The sequence below is a fragment of the Microtus ochrogaster genome, linkage group LG8, assembly GCF_000317375.1.
Source record: "Microtus ochrogaster isolate Prairie Vole_2 linkage group LG8, MicOch1.0, whole genome shotgun sequence".
NCBI lineage: Eukaryota > Metazoa > Chordata > Mammalia > Rodentia > Cricetidae > Microtus > Microtus ochrogaster.
In genome coordinates, this window is record NC_022033.1 from 11012473 (window position 1) to 11024351 (window position 11879).

At 46.0% G+C, this 11879-nt stretch overlaps 1 protein-coding gene across 1 annotated transcript in view; it reads right to left on the bottom strand.

Moving 5' to 3' along the window:
* Window positions 1-535: 535 nt before the first annotated feature.
* The window catches only part of Rnf114 (ring finger protein 114), a 13822-nt gene continuing 2478 nt past the window's right edge, over window positions 536-11879 (bottom strand). The window contains exons 2-6 of the mRNA XM_005362855.2: window positions 11077-11227; window positions 6955-7061; window positions 6140-6254; window positions 4242-4349; window positions 536-2110 (exon numbers count right to left, since the gene is read on the bottom strand). Coding sequence (XP_005362912.1) covers window positions 2045-2110; window positions 4242-4349; window positions 6140-6254; window positions 6955-7061; window positions 11077-11227 — 547 coding nt within the window. The 3' untranslated portion in view covers window positions 536-2044. The remainder of the gene's footprint in view (window positions 2111-4241; window positions 4350-6139; window positions 6255-6954; window positions 7062-11076; window positions 11228-11879) is intronic.

The following is an 11879-nucleotide window of genomic DNA, read 5'->3' on the forward strand; positions in this document are numbered from 1 at the left end:
GCCTGGGCTAGGTGTTTCTCCTCAGAGTAGGAAGGGTACAGTAGAGACAGGATGCACTGAGACCTCTGGGCCATACTCAAGTCTCTGTAGAACCAGGATAGGAACAAAGCCCAGGAGGCCAGCCCCACAGATCCCAGGCAGCATCCAGGGCACCGTTCTGCACACTCCTTTAGATGGCTCATTGCATACCACGACCCTAGTTCATAAGGGGTCAGAAACTGGCATATATGCATACTTACAAGGACCCCACATCTGAGCCCTTGGAACCCCTTAACTGTCTGTCTCACTTAAGTCACTGCAGGGATGGGTCTAGAGTCTGATCTGCTTCTGTGAACTCCCCACTCAGAAAGGAGAGGGTGACAATTTTTGCTATTTTTCAGAGAAGACAGGCCCAGCTGATGAAGCCTCGGAATTGACTAGAAGCCAGGCTGACTTGGGGACAGACAAGAATGCTCCCTTGGAGTAACAACCTTCTGGAGGCTGCCAAGTCCAGACTCCAGAAAAAGCTATTTAATGAAAACACATTACAGCCTGCTGGTTGGATAAATTATAAATTTATTTATATTTCACCTTTTAAAAGCCAGAACATAACACAACACTTTCCAGAAAGTTGCTGTATTAGAAATAGTTAGTGAACGTGATACAGGACAAGAGGTTCATGTTGCACTGTGGTATGGCTGTGCTCTTCTCAGTTCCTCAAGTCAAGGTTGAGTCAGACTTCCCTCCAGGTGTCTCCTGAGAAAATCTTTCCAGAGGGTACAGTGAAGAGGTGGTTATGTCTGGGCTCTTCCAACAGTAACCCTGGGAAAGTGATTCTGCCCGACTCTGCAGGTTAGGAGGATCTGAGCTAGCTCTTCCTGGCAGGCAGAGGCCTCAGTGGAAGAACGAGTCAAAAGCACACTAGTGTATGCAGTCTCAGCTACACCAGAGCTACAGGACAGGAAAGATGACTTACCCCCAAGCCCTAGGTCTGTCAGAGGGTCTGTTCTGCAGATTGGCCTGGTGGTGCCCATACTGTACTCTGTAAATGTGCTGGACTTCCAGCGTTTAGAGCAGAGCAGCTGCTCGACAGAGCCTCCAGCAGACTGCCTTTCTCAACTTTGGCAGGGGCCTAGCTTCCTTAACTTCCCAGCAGGGGCTTTGAAGAGACAAGTGGGTAGGACCCTGGTTTTGCCATAGCCTGTGCACTGAAAGGCAGGGTTTTAAAACACACACTTGAGCAAGGAGGGCTGTAGGACAGCAGGAATGCTCAGGTTCATCAAGTTACCAAGCAGTACATACAATAGTCAGTGCCTTCCCTCCTCCCATTACCCAAGGGCTCTCATTCTTCAGAGCAAGACTATCAGCAGATACCCAACAGAGGGGCCCAGCACCCAGCCACCTGGAACACTCAAGAGTGACAGAGAACCAAAAGCCACACTACTCCACTTTATCCCCACTTACAGATGAATGCACCCCAGCTTTGCTACCCAACATTCCCACTACATTTCTATGGTGATACCTTATCCTATAAAGGCACTGTCAGGCATTTAAGACAGAAGCCATCAGTTCTATGGATGTACAGGTGTAGGGACACAGCAGTAACCAAAACTTCCAGCATCAGTTTGTGAAAGCCCAAGGTCACCCAAGAGGAAAAGATGAGCACAGCCCTGTCCTGGTACACAGCAGAACCCAGGTACCTCAAGGACCAAGGAAAGGAGTCCCTATTTTATTGTGCTATTCACGGCCCAAGGAAGGGCCTGGCTGGCTAGGAGGACCTAGGAGACGAACACAGGGCAGTAGGATGAATGTAGGGACAGAAGCTCTGAGGTGTATGAGAGAAGACCATGGGACAAACAAGGTTACCAGTGGGGAAGACAAAGTCAGTAAGAGCCCAAAGAAAACAGGGCTCTGCCCTAGGACCTTGTCACTCTGGGAGAAGTGACCCCGTCCAGTGCCATGGCTCATTTCCAGATCTGCATTACATGTGAGGTGTAAGAGTCAAGGGCTCACAACCTAATGCGTATTGGAAGCTCTAGAATGAGGTGGACAGTGAGGACCCTGCTCACTGGTCAATGATGGATCGTTGCAACACCTGGTTCATCATGTCATCTTCATCAACATCATAATCCTGAGGGCAAAAGACAGCAGTCTAAGTAACTGTTCACATTCAGAAAATTCAACTTCACCAGGAACCTAACAAGACAGTCTGCTAAGGACCCCAGGCTACTGTTTAGATGCTGTGAAACCGGGAAAATTACTAGATTTCTCAGCGTCTCTGCTGTTTCATCATTAAATAAAAGTTAACAGCTTGGGGCTGGAGAGACAGCTTGGTGGTTAAGAGCACTGGCTGCCTTTCCAGAGGACCCAGGTTCAATTCCCATCACTCATAGTGGATTACAACAACCCCTGTTAACTCCAGTCCCAGAGGATTGGGCACCTTCTGGTCTCTGCAGGCACTGCACATATGTGGTGTACAGACATACATATAGTCTAAAAAATAAAAAGTAATTCCTGGGGCTGCAGAGATGACTCAGCTGGCAAAGTGCCTGCTGTGTCAAGCACAAAAACCAAGTTCAGATCTCTACCACCCATGTAAAAGGAGGTTGAGGGTGTTGAGGTGCACACCAGTAATCCAGTGCTCTACGAAGGAGACAGGGATCACAAAGACTTGCCTCACTTAACAGACTAGTCCAAGTGGAGATACCCTGTTTCAAGAATAGGATGGAGAATGGTAAAAGGCATCTGATGTTGATACCTGGCCTCTGTTCATGCATGCACAGATCACGCGTGCACATGAACACTCTCCAGCAAACAACAAAACAAAAACAAAATTCCATTCCTTCCCCAATGAGAACTCAGTGTCCCAGAGAGTACACACACCTAACACAAACTAAGTACTCAAATGCCGAATTCAGTTCATGGGTGCAGAAATAAGACAAAAACACGTACACTCAACTGAGGTGCCATTCCCAAGAGGCTTCAGAGGCACAGTGGGCACTACAGTTAAACAGCCATCTGGGTGAGGCAGAAGCCTACCTGAGCAGTAAAACAATCATCTCTACAGGGACAGTAAGGAGTGCCTTCAAGTTTGTTCCAAATATTATACTGAGAATAAGTTTTGTTCTTTGTTTTTGAGACAAGGTTTCTCCATGTAACAGTCCTAGCTGTCCTGGAACTCCCTTTGTAGACCAGGCTGGCCTCGAAATCAGAGAGGCCTCTGCCTCCCAAGTGTTGTGATTAAAGGAATGCACCACTACATTTGGCTTTCCTTTCCCCTCTGAAACAAGTCTCATGTAGTCTGGGCTGGTCTTGAATTCCTGATCCTTCTGCCCCCAGTTACCAAGTGCTAGGAAAACAAGAGTGTACCAGTAAGTTAAGGTGTAACTGCCTTTTGCCAGGTGATGATATACACCTTTAATCCCAGCACTGGGGAGGCAGAGGCAGGTGGATCTCTGTGAGTTCGAGGCCAGCCTGGTCTACAAGAGTTACTTCCAGGGCAGGCTCCAAAGCTACAGAGAAACCCTGTCTCAAAAAAAAAAAAAAAATTCCAAAACACATACAAAAGTGTAGACGAGACTGGCCTCAAACTCAAGAGATCCACCAGCCTCTGCCTCCCAAGTGCTGGGATTAAAGGTGTGTACTGTCATCCCTGGTTAGATTTATTTTCATTAATGTATTTATGTGTATACGTGTGTGGAGGATAGAGGGGAGAATGTCACGTGTACAAGTATCAGCAGAATCCAGAAGAGGGTGCTAGATCTCTAGAGCTGGAGTTAAAGGAGCAGCATGTGCTCTTCAATGCTGCCGCTCTAGCAGGGCCGTTTTGTTACTGTCTTACATCGCTGGGGACAAAACCCAGGATGTCTTGCAAGGCAAAGGCTCTACCACTAAGCCATATTCCAAGGACACATTTACACTTCCAGGTAGTTGGAGTTGCAATCCCTGTCAGTTTGTGGGCCATTTCTATTCACAGCCTTGTCCTTGAACAGTCAACCTGAGTGTAAACCAAGTTCTCTAAGGAAATCAAACACAGCAAAAGTGGGCAAAATTGGGAGGCAGAGTAGGGAAAAGAAAAGAGGAAGTCTCACAGCTGGAAAACTGCCAGGACATCTCAAGTCCTACTCCGACACCTGTGAAGAGACATTGTGCAACTTCCCTCTGGGACTGAGAGTTCTTTAAGCCTGAATAGTGCCCCAGGCTGCTGCCCCTTCCAGAAAATTAAGCAACAGTGTTGTCCCCTGGGGTGGGTAAAGACTCACCACAAAAGTATCATAGGAAAAGCGGTGGCGGCGTTGGATATGTTCCATGAAGTTGGCACTGCGGTAGCTGGGGTCTCCCCAAGGCATAGAGGCACATATGGGACAAACCTGCCAGGAGGAAGCAAGGTGCTGTGACCTGATGCCTGAGCTAAACCTGGCTCTCTGTGACCTCTGCTCAGCCCCCTTTCTTCTAGGACAGCTTTACTGACAAGTCCAGGTACAAGGCCTGGTCACTCTACCCCGTAAACATGAAGCAACCCAGAAAATACTGTCTATTCAATTCAAACAAGAGCCGGGCGGTGGTGGCGCACGCCTTTAATCCCAGCACTCGGGAGGCAGAGGCAGGCGGATCTCTGTGAGTTCGAGACCAGCCTGGTCTTCAGAGCTAGTTCCAGGACAGGCTCCAAAGCCACAGAGAAACCCTGTCTCGAAAATCAAAAAAAAAAAAAAAAAAAGACGTGGGAATGGGTACGGGATCGTAAAATGATGAATGACTGATCCCCACAAAGTAAAATTCAGCTTTACACTAATGCTAACAAAGTAAAGGCCAGAATGACAAAGATAAGGCCTAAAGTATGCACACGAAAAGCCAATCTGAGCAGGCACATAGAATATACCTCTAACCCCAGCACCAAAGAGGGAGAGGAAAGAGGATCAGGGAGTTCAAGGCCAGCCTGGGCTATAGAAGTGATTTGGGGGGGCTGGAGAGATGGCTCAGTGGTTAAGAGCACTGACTGCTCTTCCAGAGGACCCGGGTTCGATTCCCAGCACCCACATGGCAGCTCATAACTGTCTGAAAATGCAGTTCCATGAGATCTGACACTTTCACACCAACGAACATAACAAAGTTAAATAAATAAATAAATAGTTAAAAAAAAAAAAAAAGAAGTGATTTGGGGACAATGACAGAGCATGCTGCCCTGGCTCAGATGAGAGTGGAGCACTGGGACAGACATTGCATATGGCCAGCTCCTGACTCTCCCCTTGATTTCCCGGCTCTGTTCACTGAACTCAATAGGCAGCAGACTTCCTCATCTGCACACTATCCCAGCTGCCTCCTTAGTCCAAGAGGCAAACACAGTTTCCTTAAACTCAAAAAAGCTCATGTTTGCCTCCTTGAATCCAAGCCACCAACTCCATTTCAGCTCTCCAAGTTCAACATACCCCTGCCTTAACTAAGCTTGGTCACCCTACTTTCAGGCCTTTCAGAGGTCACCTTTCACTTTGGAACCTGGAAGACCATCCTTAGCTGGAGCTGGCCTCCTCTTCTTGAGCTGATTGCAGACCCCTGGTAGGTGCTGGGATGGTCGAGTCTGGAGCCAATAGCTGTGAGCCTAGCTAGATCAGGAGGCAGAACTTGCTTTCTCACTTCCCTTCTGCATCACCTCTACCAATCATGACAGCACCACACTTATCTTGACAGCTTCTGAGCTGGTGACATGGCTTAATGGTAGAACACTTGCCTATAATAGGTAAGGCAGGGTTCAACCACCAGGACAACAAAGAAATAAAAACAAAATATCCAGAGCTGGGCATGGTGGCTCAGTGCAATCCTGACACTTGGAAGGTGAAGCAGGAGGATCAAAAATTCAAAATCACCCCTGGCTACAAGATGAGTTTGAAGCCAGCATAACCTACTCGAGACTCTTTGTTGTTGTTTAAGCGATTTTTAAAGAAAACATTAAGATATATGCTGAAGAACTTAAGAGGGAAAAGGTCATAGTATCTGTAACTTCCTAAATGGCTCATCAAAATCATACATATATGTATAGAACACAAACACAGTTAAGCACATTTCAGCAAACTGCTGTGAGGTGAAGGCTAAGACTTCATTGTACAATCTAGTAATTTTCTGCATGTCTGATTTTTTACCTACTCAAAGAAAAGGCAATTCTTACCACAGACTTGGTATCCGTGCTGTGTGACAGTTTGCAGTGTTCCACAAGTCCTTCCTGATCAAAGTTCTTCTCAGGACAGTAAGGACAAGGAAAGGTGTACCGGTTTGGGATATTTCTGGGAGGTGAGATACAAAAGAGCACCCTGAGAACCATTCCACACAATCTCAACCATTGCCCACTCCAATGAACCTGTTTGAGTGGAAGTTCCACCTCAGTTCCCCCTCCTCCCTCTCCAAACCCTACCCTCAGAAAGCCTGCCACATGCCGGGCGGTGGTGGCGCACGCCTTTAATCCCAGCACTTGGGAGGCAGAGGCAGGCGGATCTCTGTGAGTTCGAGACCAGCCTGGTCTACAAGAGCTAGTTCCAGGACAGGCTCCAAAACCACAGAGAAACCCTGTCTCGAAAAACCAAAAAAAAACACAGGTGGCTCCTCCCTGAGATGCTCAAGACCATGCCCACAGGGTATTTAAGAAGCAGTCCCCAACCCTCCCCATCCACCCTTCCCACACACTGGGAGTTGCTTTGCTCAAATTAAACTTGGTTTTATTAGTTCGGCCTGATATGATTTATTGCATCAGTGGAAAGATTTAATATAGGGGCATGGACTACCTTTCAGAACCAAGACCATCACGCGCCAGAATTGAGTGTTTTGATATCAGCACAGTTACACATGAAGACATCCCCCACCCCAGAACCTCTCATCCTTAGCCAGCACCAGTGATCACATCTCTCCAATTCCCCATATCTTCACACCTAAATCCTCCTCCAACACAAGCATCTCACATCTTTCTGGGGCGAGTAAGTCATTCATTACCTTGGCTGAAGGGATGCATCCTTGGTGGTAGCCTTCACACCTTCCATGATGTAATTCTGGTATTTGGAACATGAAGCCACGTGGGCTCGGATCTTAGATAGGATGAACTTGAATATAAAGAGCGGGACCAAGAGTTAGTGAGGAACTAATAAGAAATGATCCCAAACTAGGGGTAGGAGAACTAGATCACATGATGGGTTAACAATCAGAGAACTCCTGACTATGCCAGTGGGCAGAAACCAAACAGCTGCGGCCTTTCTCTGTAGCGGGATGCCTGTTTCACCTTGCTTATATCTGCTTCCACTATGAGGCCACTTTCACCATCTGCTCTTGGTTTACTGACATTTTCCAAATCCAGTGATGCTTTAAAAAGTATTCTAAACTCTATTTTGTGCGTGTGTGTGATCTGTGTGGAGGTGATCTGTGTGTACAAGGTGCTGGTCCTCTACCTTGAGACAAGGACTTTCACGACTATGTAAGCCAGGCTGGATGTCTCACAAGCTTCTGCTGATTCTCCTGTGGAATTACAGATTCTGCTATTGCCATCTCTGAACTCAGGCCTCAGGTGTCAGAATTAGGCACCAAGCACCATTAACTGCTAAGTCATCTCACTGGCCCTACACTCACATTTGAATTTCTCTTACCTAGGCATGGTGGCACACATCTGTGATCTCAAGGACTCTGGGAGGGTAAGACAGGAAGACTACCAAGAGTTCCAGGCTAGTTTAACCTACACAGAGATGAATCGTATTTTGGTCTGCTTCCAACTGTACCTTTGTTGTTTTGCATTTATTACCCAAGTTGGCCTGAAGAAATCCTCTTGTCTCAGCCTCCCCAGGAAAGAATATAGACACATGCTAACACACTTGTGTGAGAACTCTTAAATATGCAAAATGAGAAAGGAGGAGAGAAAGATTTGGGGAGCACATCTAACATACGACCATCTATTTTTATTTTGCTTTGTGACAGGGTCTCATGTAGTTCAGGCTGACCCGGAACTTGCAATACTCTTGCCTCTACCTTCCCAGTGTTGGTTGGTATTGCAGGCACGTGCCAATAACATACTGCTTTACAAACCTTACAAACAAGAGAAAAATTAAAGCACACGGGAGAAGAGTGTGCATGAGAAAAGAAAGACTGAAGTCTGTTGAGATTCAAAATGAAACTGTGAGGATACAGGGTTCCGATCCCAGATCTGTAGGCACTAGCCAGAGCGCACTGACTCAGATGCCAACCTTGGAACTGGCCCAGAGCACTCAGACTCAGCTGTCCACCCAGGAGCTTGAGAATAAATGTGGGAATGAGCCTATAAGAGTCTCACTGTACACCCAAAACTAAAGCCCTCTGAATAGATGGAGGAGAAAGCTGTATCCATTCTATAGCCATCTACACTACAACGCTCAAAGTTCAGAATTCAAGGTTATTCCCCTACATACAGAGTCTGAGACCAGCCAAGGCTGTACGAGATCCTGGGTAAAAGAACGAAGAGAAGAGCTGGAGAGAAGGCTCAGTGGTTGAGAGCTAGGGCAGCTCTTCTAGAGGACCCAGGTTCAATTCCCAGCACCCAATGGGCAGCTGTCTATAGTTACAGTTTCAGGACATCTGGCATCTTCATGCAGACATACATGAAGGCAAAACACCAATACACATAAAATAAATCTTAAAATAAAAGGAAGGCGGGACTGAAACTTGCTAGGTATGATCACTCACATTCGTAATCCCAGCACTTCAGAAGTAGAGGCAGAAGATCAGTTTAAAGCCAACCTTGGTCATACGAGACTATTTTATTTTGTTTTCACTTTTTAAAAAACAATAAAGGGCTGGAGAGATGGCTCAGTGGTTAAGAGCATTGCCTGCTCTTCCAAAGGTCCTGAGTTCAATTCCCAGCAACCCACGTGGTGGCTCACAACCATCTGTAATGAGGTCTGGTGCCCTCTTCTGGCCTGTAGGGATACATGTAGACAGATTGTATACATAAAAAAAAAAACAAAAACAACAACAACAAAAAAAAAAACAATAAACCACCAACCTGTGCATGGTGGTGTAAACATTTAATCCCAGCACTCAGGAGGCAAAGGCAGGTGAATCTCCATGAATCTCAGGCCACCCTTGTCTACGACACAAAGAGCTCCAGGACAATCAGGACTATACAGAGTAACCTTATCTCAAAACAAAGACAAAAACAAAAACAAACCAAAAACCAAAAACCAAAACCAGTTGGGGTGGTGGCAGCACACTTGGGAGGCAGATGGATCTCTGAGTTTGAGGCCAGCCTGGTCTACAAGAGCTAGTTCCAGGACTGGCTCCAAAGCAACACAGAGAAACCCTGTCTTGAAAACAAAAACAAAACAAAAAAAGAACAAAAATAAAGCCAACAAACCAAATAAGCCAACCAGGGATTAGCATTGAGATTGTCAGAGTAAACAAAAAATAATGAGATTCAGATGGTTGGGATGACTTGTGCCTATTAATTTTGCAGCACTTAAGAGGCAGAAGCAGGTGGAACTCTGAGTTTAGTAAGTTCTGAGCTAGCCAGGATTACATGGTGAGACCTTGCCTAAAAAAGCAAAACTAGCCGGGCGATGGTGGCGCACGCCTTTAATCCCAGCACCCAGCACTCGGGAGGCAGAGGCAGGCGGATCTCTGTGAGTTCGAGACCAGCCTGGTCTACAGAGCGAGTTCCAGGACAGGCTCCAAAGCCACAGAGAAACCCTGTCTCGAAAAACCAAAAAAAAGGGGGCTGGAGAGATGGCTCAGTGGTTAAGAGCATTGCCTGCTCTTCCAAAGGTCCTGAGTTCGATTCCCGGCAACCACATGGTGGCTCACAACCATCTGTAATGAGGTCTGGTGCCCTCTTCTGGCCTGCAGGCATACATGTAGAAAGAACATTGCATACATAATAAATAAATATTTAAAAAAAAAAGAAAAACCCAAACCCCCCCCCCAAAAAAAGCAAAACTAAAATAACAAGATGACATACAAAGCTATCTAGTTAGTAAAACAAGAATTTCAAATATAAAAAGATGAAAGAAGCAAGGGTGTACCCTCACTGTGTGTTTGTACACATTTACACTGATGTCCGCCTAAAGGGTACAAAGTGCTGAGCAGCTTTTTAAATGTAAAACTCTTCTCCAGCCTCAGCCTGGGTACCAGGATCACCAGTGTACACCACCACATAGCAAACTGACCCCCCTTTCAAGAGGGGATCTATGATGGAACACACAGTGGTGTTTTATTTATTTATTTTACTGTCTAGAATAAAAAATTGTATGACTTAAAAACCAACAAGGAAGATAAAGTACAAGTTATCTGTGCTCCCAGCAGTAGTGATTAGTGCAAGCACAGGGCACAGTGATGTGTCCCTGAGAAAATGCACAGCACAACCACATTCCACTGGTAGGTAGACACCAGTGGTGAGCGCTCCACCTCACATCTACTCAGGAGTCTTCTGAGGGCTAAAACAGATCCAGTACATTTACAACTCTAGTGATGATTTTTTTTTCTTTTTTTTTTTTTTGAAGCAGTCTCATGTATACCAGGTTGGCTCTGAATTTCAGATCCTCCTATTACCACACAGGGTGCTGGGATGGAACCTAGGGCTTCTTGCACGCTAGTAAGTACTCTACTGAATTATACCCACAGCACCAGATGTTTTGAGCCACTAATTTCATTTTATATTTTTTAAAAATAATGAAATACCCTTATATCCTATTAAAATAGAATGCAAACAAGAGAGTTAACACTTTCTCACGTAGGTCTTTGGTAACCCAAGCTGGTTTAGGACTTCTGGCTTTGCTGCTTCTGTCCCCAAGTCCTTAGAGTCGAAGTGTTTACCACTCCCCAGCTGAAGATGGGTCTTTTATGAGGGTGGAGGTTTATTTCTATAAATTTCAAAGGTAAAATGTATAAATCGCTAAACTAAATCAACTCATGGGGGAAAAAAATAAACCAACCAGCAAGGTCATGGGTGGAAAAAAAACCAACCCAGCAGCACAGCGACCACCACAAACAGCAGGCATGCATTTGCACTGTTAGTCACTCCTCGGCTCTAACATTAGACATTTGTACTGTTTTACCATCTCATCACTGAAAGACAAGGACTCTCCACGTATGTCCACATACATTCTTACGGCAGCCATGGCAAGAAGTCTCTGTGCTCTCGATCTGTCGCTCGAGCTCCACAGCTCGGACGCCAGGTGCCAGAGCGCTGCGACACACCCCACAGACAGGTTTCTTCGGCTTCAGACATTCCTGCAGGCATGCAGAGCAAAAGCTAGAACAAGACATACAGAGAACCTGTCATGCAAAGAGACAAGACAACAAAAGTGGATCAACTCTTTAAAAGACACCAATGAATAATGGATTTGAACACCCTACTTCCTACTCATTCAAATAAAATACTAAGTGCTTTCAGGACAGAAAAAACCTGCACACACACTCTACACTATATAGAAAAAGGAATTATGCTTATTATGCTTGAGCCTTCAAAGCTTAGTTCCTGTCACTAAGGGAGTCTTGGTGGGGTTTCCTGACCCCATTTGCTTCTGTGTGAAATTGAAGACATCATACCCACCTGGAGTATTGCTGGAGAACAGCCCATGAATAGCAAACACTTAGCTGGGTGTCATGTATGTGTGATACAGTATGTGGAACTGCTAACTCTCAGAGGTGAACGCAAAGCACGGGTACACACAAACCCAGGGGAGCTAATTATAACCTCTTGGGGCCCATCAGACCTCAGAGGCAGCCTCTGGATCAGCCTTAAAAAATTTGCAATAGAGCCGGGCGATGATGGTGCACGCCTTTAATACCAGCACTCGGGAGGCAGAGGCAGACTGATCTCTGTAAGTTCGAGACCAGCCTGGTCTACAGAGCTAGTGCCAGGACAGGCTCCAAAGCCACAGAGAAACCCTGTCTCGAAAAAC